The following is a 21,388-nucleotide window of genomic DNA, read 5'->3' as shown; positions in this document are numbered from 1 at the left end:
AAATACATTTCTCAATAAAATAACTAATTATATATTATTTTATAATTAATTTACATAATATACTAGCAAGAATTCTGTTAAAATAGTTAATTTTACTGGTTACAGTTATTAAATGATGTGTCTGTGAATATTTATTATGAAATATTTCTTTTAATCGTACATAAATCTTTAGATTTAATTTATATTATCAATAAGTGATATATTGACCATTTTAATTTATAAGATGTATAAATGTGTTATTTTCTTTCATAACAGATTTAAAAATACTTCAAATATAGTGCTAATATAAGCTAATTTTAATTGGAATATAATGTCGACTTTAAAGGCAAAAGGTTGTCTTTTTTTGGCTTCTTCCCTTTGTGATGGCCTAGAAGATAACAATATAAAGTAAGAACTTCCTATAATTGAATATTATTATATTTCTTTATTACTAATATTATTCTTAATTATTTTAAATATCTACTACTATGTTTGTATGTTAGATATCTAATAATATTTTAAATATTCAATTATTAGCACATAAACATTTTTTTAAATTTAGAATTGTTACTAATATGTTTTGATAGGCAAGTAACTACATTACTTTTAAATAAGGAAGCAAATCCTAATACACTGCTTCCTACGCACGGAGTAACTCCATTTCATTTAGTAATAGGTAACGATTCTGAAGCTTTTGCTGAAGAAGTCTCTAAATTATTTCTGCGTCATGGAGGTAATCCAAATGTCAGGTAATTAATTAAAATAAAATCAAAGTAATCGATTAAGATACAATTGATTTTGTGTTTTGAAAAATAATGTAAAATTTTACAATAATACATTTTTTATATGGCGCATGAAATAGAAATATGGTAATTCCAATTAATTTTGTAGGTCAGTAGATGGATTAACTCCAGTTCATGTGGCGGCAGCATGGGGTAGAGTTACAGTACTTGAATTACTTTTAGCAAATGGTGGAGATCCACTTTGTTTGGATGATGAAGGCCGTAGCCCATTTCATTATGCGTTTGATGGAAAATATTATAAAGCAATTGCGATACTTGGAAAATATTGTGATAATTCTATAAAGGAAGAAAAAACAACGAAATATAAAATGACTTTTAGTATGTAAAAAGGATAGATTAACTTTGATATATTATTACATATTTAAATAATAAATAAATAAAAAATAAATTATTTTTTGTAGATAAGCTTCTGATTAATAACGAAGATGTAATGGCAGAATATATCGTTCCACAAATTTCAAACATTTCTAAAGAAAATATGATAAATGAAACTATATTTAAGGGACATAAAGATGAAAGATTTGCTGTCACAAAACATGTAAATTCCTTTAATCTTAGTTACAGTAGTATAAGTAATGATAATCAATCTGACAGTGCGATGACAAGTGCAGCAGAACTTCGAATTCAAGAAGAAATGGATAAAGAAAAACATTTAATTAATGAAATTATTAATCAGCTTTCAAATTCTTTAAAATCTAATCCCAAAGAAGAAAAGATTAATGCAAAATATCGACAATGTAAAAAAATTCTAGATGATACAAGCCCCTCATCTACAATAAGTACTGATAATAGCATTCTATACAATATCGAAGACAAATTTCCAATAAAAATGAAAGGAAAGAAGCGATCTGTTACGCCTAAATCTCGGCCACAAATTTTCAGTCAAAGCAGTAATATTAAAGTTCCAATAACACCTATATATGATCCAAATGATTCCATCGTAAGTAAATCGCCAAACTTTTTAATTAATAAACCAATAGAGAAAGGACAAAAATATTTATCTCCAAAAGTACTAAATAAAGAAATAAAATTTGAGGCTCGTACACCTTGTATAATGAGAACTCAGTCGTTTCAATCAGAAGAATTTAATATGGGAAAAGAAGTAGCAAGATCTACCCCAAGAAGAAGGAAACGATATTATAGGCAATATTCATCTCTTAGAAAATTTAGAAGAAATAATGAACTTACGTCTTCAGAAAACACAAGCCCCGATACTACAAATTCTTTGTCACCAAACCAGAATTGCGCAAGAAATTTAAATTACAAATTTAATAAAAATCTGGCAATAAGATTACATGAAAATAAATATGATGATGATATACCAATAGATTCTAATGAAAATGAGAACAATATCGAAAAGTGTATATTAAAAAAGGATTTAACAGAAGGACTTAATCATAATTTTAGAAATTTGCACATAAAAGAATCAGACTTTAAGGAAAAAAGTGAAGAACATTTAAAAGAATATATATTAAAAGCAGACAAAACATGTGCAGTACAAAAAAGATTTTTAAATAAAGTGGAATTAAAAATCAACGATACTGTAAATACTTTTAAAGAAAATTTAAGTACCTTTCTTTCAAGGTAATATTATTTACATTTATCTTTATCTATATATAGGTATCATCCTAATAACACGGTAGTTAATTTCCGAAAAAATGCCTTGTTACGTACACTATTTCTTTTTCATAACTAATTTAAGGCCATGCGCGTACTAATTACAAATAAAAATTATATAAAAAACTAGGTTATATATAGCGTTATTAGAAGAAGAAGAAGAATTAATAATTAATTAATAATATAATTAATAAAAAATAGTACATATTAATATTATATAATGTAACATAAAAAGATAGAGAAATAAGATAAAAACCTCCGCTTATAAGAGGTGACAACATTACTAAATGGTAAATATGAGACAACATATACGCCTGGTCAAATGAAAAATATCGAATGATATACCATTACGTGTCGTTCCGTACAGGGATTTCCCAAATTCTCGAAAGATGTTAGAGCGAATTTGTGTTGTAGGAGTACTGTGTTGTACGAAGGATATCTGTACGCGATAGAAAAATTTAAAGTCACCCGCTTTAATCAAAACGTAAAATTGTTTGTAACCCTGAAGATATTAATTTTTCGAACCATGTTTATCAGAACATTTTTCTTTCATTTGGTGGATACTATCTATGCTAATCGTTTTGAACCGTTTTTATCACCTTTCTTACCTTATCACCTTTTTTCTTTTTTATATCTTATCTTCTTTAGATTTTATGATAAACGTATTTAGTATTTTAAGTCTGATAAATTAATTGCTTTCGACAGTTTCAAATCACAGTCATATATCAGTGTACAAGAGGAATATAGATATGAAGATCCTGATGAAGGCTTAGCTTTCTTGGAACGTAGGATTTACACATTATCACCATGGTAAGACATTAAGAATAATCATACCTTTATTAATAGTGATTGTAATAACTTGTTATTAATTTTTAGCAAAACTGCAGATTGTATTTCATCTGACAAAATGTGTAAGATTTATTAAAATTATTTTATACTTCAATATTGAATTTATGAATTTATAGTTACAATTTATAAATTTATTTAGGGCCGAAATCGTTAAATTTATCAATGGACACATATCCAACAGATGATGCGCTACGAAAAGAACTAATTCATTATGGTGACAATCCTGGACCAATAACTAATACAACAAGACAACTATATTTAAAACGTCTGACTAAGTTAAAATGTGGGGCATGTAACCCATCATTTTTTGAAGTCAATTCTGGATCTGTAACAAATACGAAAAGGCAACTATATTCAAAACAACTCACTAAGTTAAAATGTGAATCACATAATTCATCATCTTCTGAAGTTAGTCATCTTCCTTTGCATAAGTCGAATTATTGTGAATTTCATATGAAACCATTTTTAACATTTGGAGATTGGATAAATGATATAGAAGAATATAAGATCATTGAAAGAAATGCGTTTAGAGACTTTTCCTTAGTTAGTCCTTCTAGGAAATGGAGAGATGGAATGAATAAAACTTGTTTTAATTATTTACTCTTAGATCCACGTATAACTAAAGACTTAGCTTTTCGTAAGAGACATTTGACAGAGTCCATGGTCTGGACTACATTTCTTTCTGCTATATTTTATGTGGGTAAAGGTACACGAAATAGACCATACTCCCACCTTAAGGATGCTTTTGCTACATGGGTCTCAAAGAAAAAACCTGAGAATGAAAAAATCCAGCATATTTTAGATATTTGGAACGCTGGATATGGAGTTGTGTGTCTTCACATTTTCCAAAACAGTATTCCAGTAGAAGCTTTCACACGTGAAGCTGCTATGATTGATGCTTTAGGAATACAAAAATTAAAAAATTGTAAAAGTGGAGATTATTATGGAATAGCAGCAACATGGAATATAGAACAAAAAGGTAGCTTTGGAAGATATTTGTTATATCAAGCAATGCATATCTTGTTGTGTGAAGGAGAAAGGCAAATACTACCTCAAAATTTGTAAAATGTAAATTTTGTTTCTTCTGAGGGACCAAATATTATAATATATCAGAATGACTAATAATATATATATATATATTATATATATATATATATATATATATATATAATGTTATTCACATTGAAATATGTGCAATAAAATGAAAATAAATATAAACATAAAATAGCCTATGACGATAGTACTTTCTAAATAAAGATTTAATTAGTTTTAATATTACTTTATTGAATTAATGTTTTAAGCATACAACTACAGATATGGTCTTTCTGTTTCTACTTTTCTCAATCTCCGACGCCAGTTTTTGGGATACCATCTATGTTTTGTAGTATATGTCAATTTAGAAAGTTCTTCAACAACAACCTCTTCTTTCTTCTGCTTAAAAACCTCAGCAATTTCTTTTTCACCAATGCATAAAACAGAATTTGATGAAATTTGTTTTTCTTCTGGTAATGGTAATGAATATTCATAAGGGAATTCTCGTTCTGGGTGCCAACAGATAATCATATCTTTATTCATTGGTATAGCTATCTCTGAAGGTAATTTAACAGAACTTAGATATCGCTTGGCAGATACATTTAGTACACGCACTGTACTTAATACAGCATTCATCTGTTTAAAGAGATAGAAAGAGAAATGGAGAAATTAGTTAATATATTTTTATACTAATTATTTATAAATAAAAATATATGTAATGTTAATAACACATCTAAGGTTATATCTTGTAGAATAACCTACAAATAATACAAAAATTCTGTAAGTAAGAAATATTTGTATATCTTACTTTAAAGCGTAAATTATTGCAGAAGTGGTAAATAAATGGTATACTCAAAATGAAACGCGTATTTACAGTATATAAATATCTATAATATTTATATTATAATTGAAGTAACATATATTTAAGAAATGAGATATACAACTTGTAAACGAACAGTAGTGCCACTACACATATTGAATCCCTCGACAAAGAATAACTTGCTACATACATCAACTTTTGCATTAAAATTAAAAGCATAACCATAATTAAGCATTTAAATTATCAATCATACTGATTTTTTGTAATGTTTGATAATAATGATATTCTTATAATTTATAATATTATACCGTTATATTCTAAAATTTTTCAAAATAAAAGATAATTTAATCAATTTCGTATTCTAAAATATAATCTATTACACATTCTAATACTATTTTACATTAATGAGGGTGCCATTACTAATTAAATAGCATAAATATATATAGTTATGGGATAAATTAAAATTTTGTCATACAATATCTTTTAGTATAATAGTAATTGTTAGTATAAATAGTAAATTATTAGAATCTGCTAAAATATAATATTTATACATACATTATATACATATTTAAAAGACTGAGTAATGAAAGAAAAAAATATTGATCATAAAAAAAGAAAGTGTTCATTTTCTACTGCTTTCTATTATTTTGTTACTACTTGGCTGTTAATATGGTAACTGCATTTAATTTAAATGTAAACAAATCTTGCAGTGCTACGAGAATGAAACATTTAAATGAAACTTTTAAGAATTAAAAAAAATTTAGATGTATGTTCATATCATTAAATGAACATATGAAAAGAGATAGAAAAGATAATTTTTGTAAAAAGTAGTTTTTAAAGTGGTTAAAAAATTCATAACAAGGTGCAATAAATTGAGCTTGATCATGACGTCTACATTAAGTATTCTTGATCCAAATGATAATTTGATGAAAAAATTTCAAAGAACGTTACATGTGCATTTATTGCATGTTGATAATAAACTTTCGGATGAAATACTCGATCTTGTAAGTAAATGACTACACAAAATATAATAAATAACAAATATTTTGTATACTTTATGCTATTATCTTTAACAATGATTTTATTATAACATTTCAAAATATATTTTATAATTTTAATACAAGGATATAAAATATATTTTGAAATGTTACATTCTATAATATTTTGTTATAACATAACGGCATAAGGTTAATTATAAATATTTTTAGGAAGCGTCAATAAAACATGCAGAAAAAGAACTAGAATTAGAAGCTATACAACTTTATCAAAAGCAAGAAGAAGTTCAACATCAACATATAATATTAAAACAATATATAGAGGCACTATCAAAAGTTACATTATTAAGAGAAAAAAGGAATAATAGTATAGAAAATGCTAAGGATATTTTAAAAGAAAACTATTCAAAATTAAAAGAAGAGAAAGATAAAAAAGAAAAATTATGTCAAAAATTAAAGAATTTATTAGAATTTTATTCTTACTTGTCCAAATGGGAAAAGGATTTGAACGACCATTTAGTAATATCAAAACAAGTGTCATTACAAGATGTTAGTAAAAATAAGATATTGATTAAAAGAAAACAGCAAAGAGACTTTATATTATATCGATTGAAAGAAGAAATATGGAAAATTGAATCAGAAATAGCCTACATTGATGAACAATTACAAATTAAAGACAAAGAAAAGCAAGATGCTAATAGAATGATAATTGATGCAAATACAGATTTAGAAACTCTACATATGGAACATAAAGATCTGTATAATATATGGAAATCTGTGGTAACTAATATTTCTAAAAGAAATAGTATTCATGATCAGTTAAATTTTGAACAAAAGTAAGTATTGCAGTTGATTTAAAAATTCTCCGTATGAATCTATGATCATTAGAGATATAATTTGAAATTTACTGTGGTAATCTTATATTTGATTATATATTTGAATTATATTTGATTGACATACTGGTGAGGCCAAAAGTTATGTACAAGTGGGTACGTGGTGATTTCTTATTTAAAAAATAAAAGAAAGATATGGAATAATTAATTAATTATTAATTAATAATTAATTTATTGCCAACTTTTTATAGAAGAGAACATGATATAAAGTTGTATCATTTCATCTCAAGTTCATTGAAATATTTGTCTTTTTAGAGAAGCACATCAATTATACAATGGATTATTATTAGAAATACAAAAAATAAGGAAAGAAACAGAAAAAGAAATGGAGAATAATGAACATCTGACATCTTTATCCTTTCGAATAGAAAATGATATTAAAATTACATCAAGAGCAATATCAAAATATAATGAAAATATTGCAAACAGTAAATCAGAATTACTAAATCTTACAAAAATCAGTGAACAAACAGAATACGATTATAATGTTATATTTAATGTATGTTAGACATGCTGTAATTGTTAAATGCTAATATAAAACATGCTATAATTCTAATTGATTTTATTCTTAACTAACATCATTTCAGAAATATCAGAATTATTTATTTGAAGAAGAGCAAGTGAATAAAAAGTTTGAAAATATTTTTGAAAAAAGAAATAATCTAGAGGATGCTATATTTAAAAAATTGGAAGAAAAAGTTATATGCAATAAGGCGACTCAATATGTAAATGAGTTATTAATAAATACAAAAAATGCTGTATTGCAATCTGAAATTTCAGTTGCACGTGTAGAGAATACATATGGAAACAATCTTCTACAATTGGAAAAACTTAAAAATCTTATTGTAAATAAAAAAGCAGAATTGCATGAACTGTCGCAAATAAATACTGGAAAAGAAAAGCAAATAGATGAATTGCAAAAGGAGTCAAGAAAATATGAAGTAATGATGGGGAAAGCACAAACAAAGCTTTTAGGAATAAATAAACTTCTTGAGCAGGTTACATATTGTATCTTTTTATTTTTGAATTCAGAAAAAAATTTAATAAAAAAGTCATATATTTACAAGCAAACAATTTTAGATACTACCAAGTACTAATGCAGAAGAATTGAGTCCATTAGATATAAAGATTGTCGGTTTAGAAAAAAATATTCAAGAATTTCAACTAAATATTAAAAAGACACAACAATTTTGGTTGCGTCAACAAGGTTTTGTGGTTTCATTAAGCCAACAAAGAGAATTGCAATTACAAGAAATAAATTTTCTTCAAAAAGAAGTTATGATAATGGGGCAAAAGAATTTTAAATTGGAATATGCATTAGAAATGCTTACAAAAGAACAAGCAAATGTAAATAAGGCTATAATTTCTCTTGATCAAAAGTTATCCCGCATAAATTCAAATTTAATGGTACAAAAAGATCTGAAAAAGGGCTTGGAGGATAAAAATTGTATAATAAAGAATGAATGTCTTTCGTCTTTCCAAGAATTGGAATTAGAACTTATAAAATTACAAAGTGATTTAAAATATGTATGCACTGAGAAAGTAATGCTAAAGGAGGAATTAAATTCTGTACTACAAGAAAGTTTAGCATGGGACAAAAAGGTAATTGGTAATTTATATTATTTTATCATTTATTTTTTTATTGTCATAATATTTATGTCATTAAGGTACAACTGATACAAGATACAATTAAAAATGTAAAAGAGGAGCAAAATACTGGAAGTATAGCATCAATGAAAAGTGAAATTCATAGAATGGAAATGAGACTTTCCTATTTAAAGAAGATTCAGGAAAAATTAATTCATGATATGAATCTTTGTATTACAAGAAGAGATATTATAGTTGACAAAGTGTTTGGTAGACTTAAAAGAAATTCAAAAGTAAAACACAATGAGAAGGTTGTAATGCACAAACGTTTGTCTGATCAAAGAGCAAAAATTAAGCAACTTTTAAAAGTAAGCATTAAGATAATTTTTTTGTTTTAAATTAGCAAATTATATGTTTTATTATTAACAGATAAAGAAACAAACTATTAATATGATAGAGAAATTAAACAATCAAGTAACAAGTATTCAAGATAAATTAGTCAAGTGTCAAGAATTTTTGCGAAATTTAAAAGAACATGTTAACACTGTGGAAAACGAAATTGAGCGATTGGAACTGCTTAAATATCATGTATGTTTCTAATTGTATCACATTAGATAACATAATTTACTAACTATTCAATTCTATTTTCCAATTTTTAGAATTTACATAGTTTGGTCCTTAAACAAAGAAAAGTAAAGCAATTATATGATATTAAAAATGGTATATATAAAATGATTTATAAAAATGAAAATATAATAGAAGAAAATTTGCAAAAAGAACACTATTGCAGAGAATATCTAAAATGTACATTAGAAAGGACTGACCATGACTTTCCGATGTTAAAAAACAGAATTAAAAAAGTATTAGTGACTCTGCAAATTATATAAGAGAATAACTGACTGTGTAAGATAAGATAAGTGTATGATTATTATGTTATCATTCAATAAATACTTCATGCAATGGGACAAAGTTCTAGTACCTATTTTAAGAAAACATTTTATATCAAGCTATATGTAAGTTGTAGGCAATAAGCTAAATATACAATTATATTGTTAAATAAACAAAGTAGAGAATTTTATACAAAATAAGAGATTAAAAATATTACGATTGAAAAGAATAGGGAATCTGAAGCTAGATGGTAAGAAATTTTAATTTATAAAATATACACAAAATAATTAAACCAGTTTTTTTGTGCTATTTAAAACGTTAAATCGATTTTGTAAATTTTATTTTATGCGATAAGTAATATCGTAAAAAACCTGCTAATTTCTATTTTTATAACGGAAGCAATAAAATTTTTGTCAATACTTTTAACGTGAAATAAAAAATATGAAAAAGTATGTTCAAGATTAAAAAATTTTTCAGAATTATATAAATTAAAATAAATAAGTAAATTAAAAATTTTATTTCTGAGAAACAGAAAAAAAGCATTGATTTATATGATTATGAATAATCATAATAATCAAGTTAATTCTTTTGCATATTTAGTGAATTAAAAAGAAAAAGAAAAACAATGAAAGAGATTAATCTTGGAATTTCACAACAAACCTTGGTGTCCAATGATGTTCAAAGTGTGCCAGCTAAGAGATTGCTTCAATATGTTGCAAGTTTGGCAGCAAATCTTGGAGCCTTAGCAGCTGGCATGTCATTAGCATGGACCTCCTCTGCTGGTGATAATGGAAGAGACTTACAATCTTTATATGGTGTACCTATTTCTCCAGAAGAGTTTTCATGGATTAGCTCAATAACTGCAATAGGTTCAGCAGTAATATGTATTCCTATCGGAATTCTTGCTGACATAATAGGAAGAAAATTTTCAATGCTTTTGATGGTGATACCTTTTACCTTAGGCTGGTTACTTCTAATTTTTGCCAACAATCTAATCATGTTTTATGCTGGTAGATTCATCACTGGTCTCAGTGGTCCAGCTTTTTCTGCGGTAGCACCAATATACACAGCAGAGATAGTTGAGAATGAAATTCGTGGAACTGTTGGATCTTACTTTCAATTACTTCTCACTACAGGCATTCTTTTATCATATGTTTTGGGAACTTTTGTTGATATGCGTGTACTGTCAATTATATCTGGTATTATACCAGTTATATTTTTTGGAGTTTTTATGTTTATGCCAGAATCACCAGTCTACTATTTAAAAAAAGGCGATGAAGACTCTGCTAAGAAAAGTTTAACTAGATTGCGCGGTATTCAGTACAATATCGAAAATGAGTTACAAAATCAAAAACATGCATTGGAGGAATGCAATCAAAATACAACCTCTTTTTGGACTATAATCAAATCTAGAGCAGCTTTAAAAGGCTTTATAATTGCTTATGGTCTTATGTTTTTTCAACAATTGTGTGGTGTAAATGTTGTTATATTTTATACTAATAGCATTTTTGAAAAAGCTGGCAGTGATTTAGACCCTCATTATTCAACTATTATAATAGGTGCAATACAAGTATTAGCTGTCTTTGTGAGCACATTAATTGTAGACCGTATAGGCAGAAAAATATTACTATTAGCATCTATAATATTTTTGGCTTTAACAACTTGCGCCCTTGGAGTTTTTTTCTATCTTCTTGAAAACCAAGGAACTTCAATTACATGGCTACCTCTAACGTCTCTATGCATTTTTATTATTATGTTTAACATGGGTTTTGGTCCAGTTCCATGGTTAATGATGGGTGAAATTTTTGCACCAGAAATTAAGGGTGTAGCTGCAAGTAGTGCTTGCCTTTTAAATTCGGTATTAGTTTTTATTGTAACTAAATTTTTCATTAACGTTTCCATGGCAATTGGTACTGGTGAAACATTTTGGTTATTTGCCGTAATTTGTGTTATTGGAACTTCCTTTGTGTATTTATTGGTTCCTGAAACAAAAGGAAAGTCTTTAGAAGAAATCCAAAAAGAATTGAATGGCTCCTAAATAATGTTATTATTTAAGAACTGTTTTTCTACAATGATCCACTGATGGTGGGTTTAATATTATTTCAAATTACAAGTTATTAGTTTATGTAAAAGCACAATAAAAGAAAGTATTAAAAAGCTGTAGAATAAAATATTGTAACAAAATAAATATGTATACACCTACAAAACAATTTATAATAAACAATTAAAATATAAACATTTTGCAAACGATTTAAGATTACTTTATTTGAATATAAATTTTGAGATAAATTCAAGTATACAACAGACTGTGGTCCAATATTTTAAGCTTAAAAGTTATATATATATATATATGACTTCTGTACACAGAATACATTTTAATTTGCATTGTATAAATACAGTTTTTGCATAAATTTTATTTTGAGAAAGACCGGTTTTGTAACCTAATTTTATTTTATATATTTTAGATGTGTAAAATCCAAACATAGCAGACTTAAGGCAAGGAGATCGCTGTTTTAAACGTTATGCGAATCGAAAATTTGTATTATTCAGCAAAAATTATCAGATGATATAAAAGAAAGTTGTAATCTCGGTGTAAACCTGTGAATGAGAAGTTCAATCCATTACGGTAGCATAACAATAATTTGTATGTACCTACATGTATGTATCTATGTAAATTCGCATGATGCTTCAAAATACATAATAGCGTTAGTAATTATCCAAATCCAAGTTATGGTCGTGTATACATTACTTCTCTGAGATAAGCTTTTGTTGATCAAGCAAACAAAAAATATGACAAGCTGTTATAAATTTCTTTTTACAACTGTATATGTACAAATGTATATATACAAAGTACATTCGAATGTCTCCAAATTGTTAAAAAGTGAAATTTGCAGGCCTCAAACAGAAGGTACAAATCTTGAGAATGTATGAATAAAATTAGAAAAAGATCCGACTACGTCTGCAGGATTGATAGCACATCAAGAGCAATCTACATAACGCTTACGCAAGTTACAGAAGTATTCGAGCGTGTATTTCATAATGAATAGTATGATGAACAGTAATTCTTAAACATGGCTACAAAAAGATTAGAAACCTGTAAGTGTGAGCGTTAATTGATAGTGAAATTACATCAAGAAGGAAAATTTCATCAAGAAATTACGAATCTCCTAAATAGAGCAAGTTGCCTATACATTATGTAATGAACTCTTAAGCATTTTAATTGAATAATGAATTGGAAAACAGAAAGCGTTTTACGTTATCAGTTGGGAAAAGCCTAGACACTTCAAGTGCAACGAGAAGTCTAATCTCTAATGTTTGTTGTCTGATATATAATAATATATCCTCGCTATTAACTGACAAATTTATTTTATTTATTTATCTATTTACTTTATATCCAGTTGAGTTAGTTGTTAATAGCTAATGTTAGTAAAAATATATCTAATTAGTATTCATCACAATATCAAAGAGCTGGCATTTTATACTTTAAAAATGTTCCTTTTCATGGCAACAAAAGTAAGCGTGCAAACAAACGAGTGATTACAACTAGTTATCAACGATGACTAATAATTGTAACATTTAGTCGATAAAATCATGATAAAATCTGTTATCAAAATTCCTTTGTTGTATTGACTATGTTGCTGTAGAATTTCTATTTACAGCACCATGGATTCACCCTATTAAGAGCCATCAGTAATAACACATGACATTACAAATTCTTTGAATCTTAATCAACTTTGATTTTAACTAATTTATTTAAAATAAGGTAAGTCACGCAGTGAGGTTATACAGGATTATAAAGAGTGTCATCTATTTGATTATAGGCGCAAAAGTTATACATATGAGTAACTGAATTCAAAATTTAATATAGTATCTTTTTACGTGAGTTCAGTTTAATAAGCATTAGAAGAAAGCAAAAACGACGCAAGGGCACATCGATAGCGTTTATAAACTACTTGAGAGTATCTCAAGTACCTTGTGAGCGCACTCGAGAGTGAAGTGTTGGATCTGGTTGAATGACTACTCGTCTGCTGCAATTAAGCATAATTTACAACAAGTCAGCCAGCGATAAACGATGCAGTTTAAAGATCTGCAAAAAACAACTTAGTCAGCGTGTACTAACTCTCTAAAAGTTAATAAAGATTCGAAAGAAAAAAACGAAAAATTATTTAATTTGAAATTAATTAACGAAAACGGTTGTTTGGTTGCTTTGCGTTAGAACAACGATGCGTGGGCATATGTCAAAACTGCAAAAGAGACCAGTGATGTTATGCTATATCTCAATAGCTGATATTTTTTAAAGTAATTACCAACATAACACATAATAAGCAACAAGAAAATATTGCCAGCCGTTTTTCTTAGAATTTGAAACGTGCATAAAGTTGGATTTTTTACAATTATCATAATTAAATGGCTATTTTTGTAACTTCAAATTAGGATCTCCTTAATACTAGTATACAATTACGCGGTATAAAATTGCATCCAATTACGCGGTAATATGTGATTCGCGTACTCTATCTTTATATCTCTGTGCTTATTAGTACTGGCTCGAGTCACTAGCCAATTCGATATTTATATCTGTTGTCATATGAAAGGGCATTGTCAAGGCATAAAAGGTTCGCTCTGCATCATGATAACCACTAATGAGATTAATTTGTATTTGACATTGGTAATTAACAATTTTTCTGATTGGACGTAACAAAAATCGCAATTTGTTATTTTGTAATTGGAAGAGATACATTTGAGCCACAAGACTGATAGGTAAATTAATCAAAGCGTTCAAAGAATTCAAATATATTGTGTCTCAAAGCTTCCTTCTGCAATATCGAAGTTAGTCGAAGAGTGCTTGCAGAAAACATAGTAAGTGAAAAAATTGAAATTTTTTTATTTTTTATAAATATCCTACATACTAATGAGAATACTGTAATATAGAATTTAAGTGCAACCTCCCTTTCTAGATAGTTATTAATAATGCTAGAATATCGTGTCACATAGTCGCCTCTATAGAGAAAAATATAAGCCCCAATAAACGGTGGTTAATCGTTTCTTGGTTTTTGTCTATGCCATTTATCTAAATAAATGAAACATTGAGTTTTATTTACAATTAAGAGGTGACACATACAGACTTCTCTACAGACACACCTTTCTTTTTCGTGAATTTGAATTACATTAAAGAATAAGTTTTCTTTTCCTCCCGAAAAATTGTTTCTTGGCACTACTTACAATGTTTGCTACAGACACTCTTCATTTTCGTTCTTGTAAAATTTAAGTTGTTGTTCAATTTGTTGTTTTAAAATATTTAAATAATTCAAATGTAAGTTGATTGATTTTATATTACATTTGGAGTTATTATCGAAGCCATCACGAGCAGAGCGGATCAACGTTATACGGGCATCCAAACTCGCTCCAAAATGTCGACTTTCTAACAAACGAAGCCGCAACAGTAACAGTTTTACTGACAGTAATGGGATACGCAAAATATCCGTGGAATCTCGAAGAAACGACGAAACACTTGAAGATCGATGGCGAGAGGAAGCTTTCCCCCCTATTGCCGGCTGGTGAGAGGCTCCTTGTGAAGATGCAATCTCTTCCTCTTGAATTTCCGCACGGTTTCCCCTAGAGCGAGTGTAAATATTCATATTCATATTACATTTCCTGGCTACCACATGACACACACCCGAGTATCCTGATCCATTCCCTGGCCAGTCATCGAGACATTGAACGAATACCGCAATTGGATTTCTTGGCAATTATTGCAGCGCATAAATGCTGAATGAGATCAACATCTGGAAAATTGGACTCAACTGGACTCCAAAATAGCCTGCGTATAAAATAAGTACCACCTGATTAGATTGTAATCTGTAAACTCTCTCCTGTCTATCGTGTATTCTATGAAACATAGTTATTTTGTAATCAAATTTGTTAGGTTGTATGAGAAAATACGGTAAGTTTATATACGATATACGATAAGTTTTAAGAAATGTAAAAATAGTCGTAGTTTAAGATTTAATATTTCATTTTTTGATGTCGAAGATATATTTTTTGAAACCATGCGAGTCGAATCTCATGTTGACATATCACAATTTTCAGAATTTAGTCTTTTGTCAACATAAGCAAGTAGCTTCATCGTTGATCTGCCCGAAATGAAGAACCAATTGCCTTATCCAACCATGGTTGTTACTGCTAATCCCGAATTTTCTACTGACGTATCGCAGCCTCAAAAATCAATCTTCGTGACAACGCAAATGGACTCTTCTATTGTTAAATTGCCTAAATTCGACAGTTAAATTGCCTAAAGTCGCCTCATTCAAAAATGGTTCCTCAACAGAATGCTGTAAAGTCATTGAATACCTCTTTTTTTAATTTTACGTCGCATTAAAATTAATGAAGGATTCAATCCCGAGTAATGTAAAGCCAGAATTGGTCGATCCTTTGCAAATGATTAACTTGTTTCATCATTGTTTCCAGGTTTGCCAATTTCCTTATTGACGCTGGCTCGCAACTTAATATAATGAAGCAAAACGGTAAATACTAATATCGACTACAATCTCACAGGCATTGATTCAAGAATCATACTTACTTCTGACGAAATCATCATTAAAAAGTTCATTATGTCGATGTAAACTTTCAAATTGTTAATAATGAATTTTCCATTGCTGAGACAGGAATCTTAGAAATGCCGTTTTTAGAAAGTCGAAATGCGATGTTGAAATTTAGGAACGATGAGGCGAATAGTCTTCAGATTGGTGATAAGTAATTTCTCCTGTTTTCATAGTCTCCCGACGAATTCTTCTCGAGCTTGACTTACCTCCTTCCTCGTACCAAAACCCTTATAGCCTTGCTTGTCAAATAATCTAAAATCAAAGTAGGTGACGTAAAGAAATTGACCAATGATTCGGCTGTTTATATAAGGGAAGCGTTAATTGTATAGGAAAACGGATTTGCCATCCCGAATAAGGTAAAAAGCTCAATTAAAAAGATTGATTCGGGAAAATTTAATGTAACAATATACACTGATGCATCTATGTACATTCGGTTAGGATGCAGTAAACGGAGACAAAAAATGCCTATGATTTCTGAAATAAATCCCTATGAAAAAAGCGCATAAATTATTTAGAACTTCTAACGATTGAACCAGCTCTACGAGAATTGACCGCGGAAAGGACGAAAGAAGTCTATGCTAATATCCGGACGAGGACAGCAGAATACGGATTGAAAACGTTCTTCAAGTAGCGAAGATCGTACCGAGCGAACCTGATAAAGATAAATTCATGTCAACTAACGAGGAGGAAGTGTAACAATTTTGAAGAAAAGATGATGAGTATACCTGTATATAACTTACTGGAGCTAGATAACGTGACATCAGAAAATAAAAGCGTAAACTACAGTTACACATGCAACTTGTATAAAAATATTTACTTAAGAAATATAATTTCTTGTTTAATTTTGATCTTAAGCTTGTATTTTTTACGTAAGTTTTCTGTATAAAAGAAATTTGTAACTGAATAAGTAAATAAAATTATACTTAAATAAATAAACAAAAAAATAATTTTACTCTATTTATGGAAAAAGGACACAAATCAATTTTTTAAAGCTTATTAATAAAAACGCATATCATCTTTTAATCATTATTTCTGTTTCCAGAACGTTTTAAGAATATACTAATACACCTTTAAAAATTTGGATTCAATTACTTTTCACTAAGTAATACCATAATGAAAACTTTAAAATCAATTTTCTTAAAATGGGATTTTGCCATACATGCCCTTTTTTTTTTTTATCAAACTTCTCAATTACATAAACAGAAATTTTTCAAAAGATCATTTCATTCATTCTTGGAACCATCATACTTAGAGAACCATGTTCGAACTATGGATTCTGAAGGTAAAATCAAACCCACATTTCGCAATTTAGTATAGTTAGTTGGTGACTGAAAATAAATTTGCTTCGCTAATTCTTTCTCGTCGTCCGTATATTGAGTCTTTTTTGTACGCAACTGTAGTTTAATTATAGTCTTCGCCGTCGGACCTACATTCTTAGCTAGTTTATTCGTTACTAAAAAATCATCAATATTGCGAATTTTTTGGCTTAGTTGCTTTTCTAATTGCTTGCGTACATAAGAATATTTACTTTGTACACATTTTGCTCTCTTTTCCAATCGCTTTACCTTTATCTGTAAAAGATTTATTTTTTTTGTTAAGGAATCAACCAATATTTTACATTCTTTGGAGCATCGAAAATCTTCTTTTGATACAAGTGAAACAACTGTCAAATTTTCGCAAGGTATAGGTGCTTGTGCATCTAATTCGTAATTTAAAAATGACAAATCGGTATCATCCGAAGCAGTGTTAAGGAACAATTCTTTCCCCGAAGGACATAAATTAGGGTTTGACTGTTTTCTAATATTAAAATCGTCGAGGTTACTACAGTAAACATTTTCTTGAAGATTTTTATCACAGTTAACACTTTCTTGAAGATTTTTATCACAGTTAACATTTTCTTGAAGATTTTTATCACAGATTTCTCTTGGACTTGGTACTTGTTCTTGAAGCTTCTGCACTTCTGCTGCTACTTGTGTGGAATCCCCTGATTCTTGCGGTTCAACAATCGCCTGTGTCTGCCCATGGGACGTCGATATTTCCTTCCAATGGATTGGATCACGATTCCGAAGCAAACGCTTTTTCGTTCCGTCGCAAAAATCTTCCTCTCGGAAATGAAGATCGCAAAGTCCTGCAGTCCTGATCGTGGAGGTCGACAAGAATCGAAGCCAATTATTTCCTGCGTGAATTTTAGTAGTGTTGAATTCTGAATGCATAATTTTCGCGAGAAGGTATAAATTTATTTTACAAACATCTTAATATAATAGACAGTCATATAATTTGATATATGTGACAGTTAAATAGCAAAGCGCGACAGTTTTTTCTACTGCGGCATTGCACGCAATATGACCATCCTTTAAGTAACTTTTATTCACAGTAAATTGTTAACTTAATTTTAGGACACGGAAACTAATACTCTGACTTAAATCTTCAACTAAAATTCCTCTCAATCCTTAGAACAAATTATTATTATTTATATTTATGATTAAACAGTGAGTAATTTCTTAATGCCATGTAAAATTATTATTTAAACAAAGTGGAAAGGGGGTATATAAGGATAATGGTTACTGCAGAGAGAGAGAGAGAGAGAGAGAGAGGGAGCGAGAGAGAGAGAGAATGGGAAAGATTGGAGAGGATAAGACTATCCAGATACAATGAAGAATATAGAAGACTGGTACAGACAAATTGCCAGAATAGCAGAAGTGTTTGAGAAAGAAGAAGGAAACATTCCTAGTTACAAAATTTATACATATTGGGTTTAAGTTTGGGTCAGATTTCTCAATCCGACTGCCGCGAACAGCGCTTGTGTAGAATACATCTAAAAATAATATCAATTATTCATCCGCCTATTATTTTTATAATTAATTTGTTATTATCTCAAGCGCGTGTTGCCGATCATCGCAAGGCGTCCGGATTGAAGATTCTATCCCAAACTTGAACTCAATACATTAATGATATTCACTTTCAATTGAATTATGAGTTATATGTAACAAACATTTGTTGTAGCCGCACATATGCAGTTGTGTGTTTATATATACATTCCTACCATAAACAAAAGATAAGGGCTAAGTTTCGATCGGGTCATTATACTCGTTCACCGCAAGACTATCAGCAACCAATACTACTGCATACGTTGTCACGGACGCACAGCTATAAGCAGAATTCACTGTAGTGGCACTGAAAGCTTTTTGCAAATATCTGGAAAACAACGGTCGACCAACAGTTACATGTGCAGGAAAAAGTTGTTCGGAATCATGCCCCCGACCCATATTCAAAAATCATCAAAAGCGGAATTATGTTGTCAGGTTATCACCTGAACCTATAGTTGCTGAAAAAACTAATTAAGGTTTTGAAAAAGCTAACTCAAACCAAATGTATTGATAATATTCACTTTTACTTGAATTATGTTATAACACATTTCTTACAGTCTCGTATATGCATACATTGTGCACGACTTTAAGCTCGCCCGATCTTCGTTTATAAACAAAAGATGAGAGAACGGCAACCAATGCTGACGTATATGCTGCCATAGACGCACAACTATAGGCAGAATTCACTGTAATGGTGCCGATAGTTTTTTTGCGAATATCTTAGAAATCAAAGCCGATCGGCAGTAACATGTATAGGAATGAGTTATTCAAAACGATATACTATTGCCCACCACGTATTAAAAAATCATCGAAATCGGGAAGGTTGAGTTCGATCTGTACATTTACCAAAACTTTCAAATTTCAAGGTGAATATCTCCATTTCAGTAAGACTAGGCTTTTTTTTTTTTTTTAATTGAATTATGTATAGATAATATACTAAATAACGCACTGTCAGAATTTCAAAAAAGATTGTGAGAAAGTCCAATATACGTTACAAATACCTTAATAGAAACCGAGCAGCAGAAGCTACGATCCGCCGAACAAAAAGATTGGAGTTGTCAAATTACAAATGATTTGCGCTCTGTTGAATCATCGAATCACATTGGTTAAACCTTAATTTAGGAATTAAAAAAGTTATTGATTTTTTTGCAATCTTGTAGTTTTCAGCGTGTAGAATCTGAAAATGCAAGTTCTAAGGCGAGGAATCCATTGGTTCCAAACGTATGGTATGACTATGTAAAACTGAACATTTTTATTCTACATATTACCTTAACGCCAATTTCCTCCTGTCTGCGCAGATGAGCATCGAACTGAATTTCATCGAAAGTTGGTTTGTGCTAGCGTAAACAGTAAACAGTAGCCGGAGAGTGAAGATTGGCCCGAACCCAATTCAAGTGAATTCAATACTCACGATTCAAAATCCCGTCACAAAATAGTCGCCATCCATGTGCATTTATTTACAATTAACGACTCCACTCATTGGACGAATCATGTATAAAAGAACAATATGGCGTCAAAATAACGTGTAAAGTGCCCTAAAATGTTGCTCGGTTTTTACTTTTGAAACAGTCATAACTTTTCAAGCAGTAGATTTCTCGTCTTGAAACTTGCATTTTCGGATTCTACACATTGAAAGCTATAAGATTGCAGAAAGGTCAATAAGTTTTTGGCTCTCCAAAGTAAACTCTAAAGTAAAGTTCAGCCAAATAATTTAATAAAAGTATAAATATTTTTTACCTACCTGTATTTTCTATCCATTTTTTCTGTCTTTCTGGTTTAGATGGAAATCGAAACAAACGGTGTCCATTGTGCCTTCCATTATTACAATGAACAAATTTACATCTATCATAAGTACCGTGTCTATGCATTGTTACTGCTGTTTTTTGAGTTATAGCAATCGATTGTAAGAAACAAGAAGAAACTTAATATTAATCATTAAAACTAAGGAATCGAAGCAACCTAAACTGCAAGGATTAACAATCCACAAAAATGAACTACGCTTTCTTGCACCTGTAATTGTTCACTGTATATTTTTTTATAAAGACACTAATAAAAACACGATTCAATTGTACGATTTTGGACGATTCACGATTGCACACGTATTCTGACCACGGTCATATAAACCGTGGTTCCGATGATCAAAAAATTCTAAGCTTCACAGTACGAACGGATATTTCATCTCTCATCGTTTCTTAGATTTGCATAAGTTTCTGTTACGAAGGAAATAGCGAAGAAAGAAATGTACATATAATAGTTCGAACGTTTGACCGCTAGAGGCAGTAATTCGTAGTACGTATGCGGGTAGCCTACTTACATTAACTATTCTTTTCCTACTCTTTCCGAATCAACGAAAATAAATAATTATTAGAAACTTGGTTTCAACAATAATAAATAACAAATAATTTATTGAACAAGCAAATAAACTAGAAAAATTTTCTGCGCCAAAACTTTCTTTAGTT

General features: G+C 29.4%; 5 protein-coding genes across 18 annotated transcripts; 3 read left to right on the top strand and 2 right to left on the bottom strand.

Annotated features, from left to right (window-relative positions):
- The first annotated feature begins 255 nt into the window (after window positions 1-255).
- Window positions 256-4,392, top strand: LOC138188834 (putative ankyrin repeat domain-containing protein 20A4). Its single transcript, XM_069130973.1, has 7 exons — window positions 256-387; window positions 567-728; window positions 871-1,100; window positions 1,184-2,366; window positions 3,105-3,209; window positions 3,276-3,310; window positions 3,388-4,392. The coding sequence occupies exons 1-7, from the start codon at window positions 311-313 to the stop codon at window positions 4,311-4,313; spliced, it is 2,718 nt and encodes a 905-aa protein (XP_068987074.1). The 5' UTR covers window positions 256-310; the 3' UTR covers window positions 4,314-4,392.
- A 97-nt stretch (window positions 4,393-4,489) lies between these two features.
- On the bottom strand, window positions 4,490-10,253 carry mRpL42 (mitochondrial ribosomal protein L42). 2 transcript variants are annotated; one of them, XM_069130970.1, is made up of 2 exons: window positions 10,124-10,253; window positions 4,490-4,916 (listed from the first exon to the last, which is right to left on the bottom strand). In XM_069130970.1, exon 2 carries the CDS (start codon window positions 4,914-4,916, stop codon window positions 4,557-4,559), a length of 360 nt encoding a protein of 119 aa, XP_068987071.1. In that variant the 5' UTR covers window positions 10,124-10,253; the 3' UTR covers window positions 4,490-4,556. The 2 variants fall into 2 exon arrangements, with proteins under 2 accessions (XP_068987071.1, XP_068987072.1); XM_069130971.1 differs by lacking the exon at window positions 10,124-10,253 and adding an exon at window positions 5,089-5,264.
- Window positions 4,912-9,465, top strand: l(2)41Ab (lethal (2) 41Ab). 2 transcript variants are annotated; one of them, XM_069130965.1, is made up of 9 exons: window positions 4,912-5,060; window positions 5,811-6,104; window positions 6,309-6,931; window positions 7,244-7,487; window positions 7,576-7,986; window positions 8,069-8,590; window positions 8,656-8,943; window positions 9,005-9,163; window positions 9,235-9,465. In XM_069130965.1, exons 2-9 carry the CDS (start codon window positions 5,985-5,987, stop codon window positions 9,460-9,462), a joined length of 2,595 nt encoding a protein of 864 aa, XP_068987066.1. In that variant the 5' UTR covers window positions 4,912-5,060; window positions 5,811-5,984; the 3' UTR covers window positions 9,463-9,465. The 2 variants fall into 2 exon arrangements, with proteins under 2 accessions (XP_068987066.1, XP_068987067.1); XM_069130966.1 differs by lacking the exons at window positions 4,912-5,060; window positions 9,005-9,163 and having other exon boundaries at window positions 5,706-6,104.
- LOC138188829 (facilitated trehalose transporter Tret1) lies at window positions 10,089-11,713 on the top strand. The gene has a single exon (XM_069130967.1). The coding sequence runs from the start codon at window positions 10,089-10,091 to the stop codon at window positions 11,499-11,501; it is 1,413 nt and encodes a 470-aa protein (XP_068987068.1). The 3' UTR covers window positions 11,502-11,713.
- A 3,521-nt stretch (window positions 11,714-15,234) lies between these two features.
- On the bottom strand, window positions 15,235-21,223 carry LOC138188830 (uncharacterized). Of its 12 annotated transcripts, XR_011175704.1 has the most exons (7): window positions 20,671-21,216; window positions 20,341-20,565; window positions 20,198-20,239; window positions 19,931-20,010; window positions 16,788-18,238; window positions 16,041-16,314; window positions 15,235-15,962 (listed from the first exon to the last, which is right to left on the bottom strand). XR_011175704.1 is itself a non-coding variant. In XM_069130969.1 (2 exons), the coding sequence occupies exons 1-2, from the start codon at window positions 20,795-20,797 to the stop codon at window positions 17,286-17,288; spliced, it is 1,080 nt and encodes a 359-aa protein (XP_068987070.1). In that variant the 5' UTR covers window positions 20,798-21,202; the 3' UTR covers window positions 16,788-17,285. The 12 variants fall into 12 exon arrangements, 1 of the variants encoding a protein (XP_068987070.1); XR_011175701.1 differs by having other exon boundaries at window positions 20,198-20,565; window positions 20,671-21,217; XR_011175705.1 differs by lacking the exon at window positions 19,931-20,010 and having other exon boundaries at window positions 20,671-21,214.
- Between the last annotated feature and the right edge of the window lie 165 nt (window positions 21,224-21,388).

This window comes from Bombus flavifrons, chromosome 17 (genome assembly GCF_040668555.2).
Source record: "Bombus flavifrons isolate JBK064 chromosome 17, iyBomFlav1_principal, whole genome shotgun sequence".
Classification (NCBI taxonomy): Eukaryota; Metazoa; Arthropoda; class Insecta; order Hymenoptera; family Apidae; genus Bombus; species Bombus flavifrons.
Note: the sequence above shows the minus strand (reverse complement) of the source record. Positions and strands in the feature narration are given on the sequence as shown.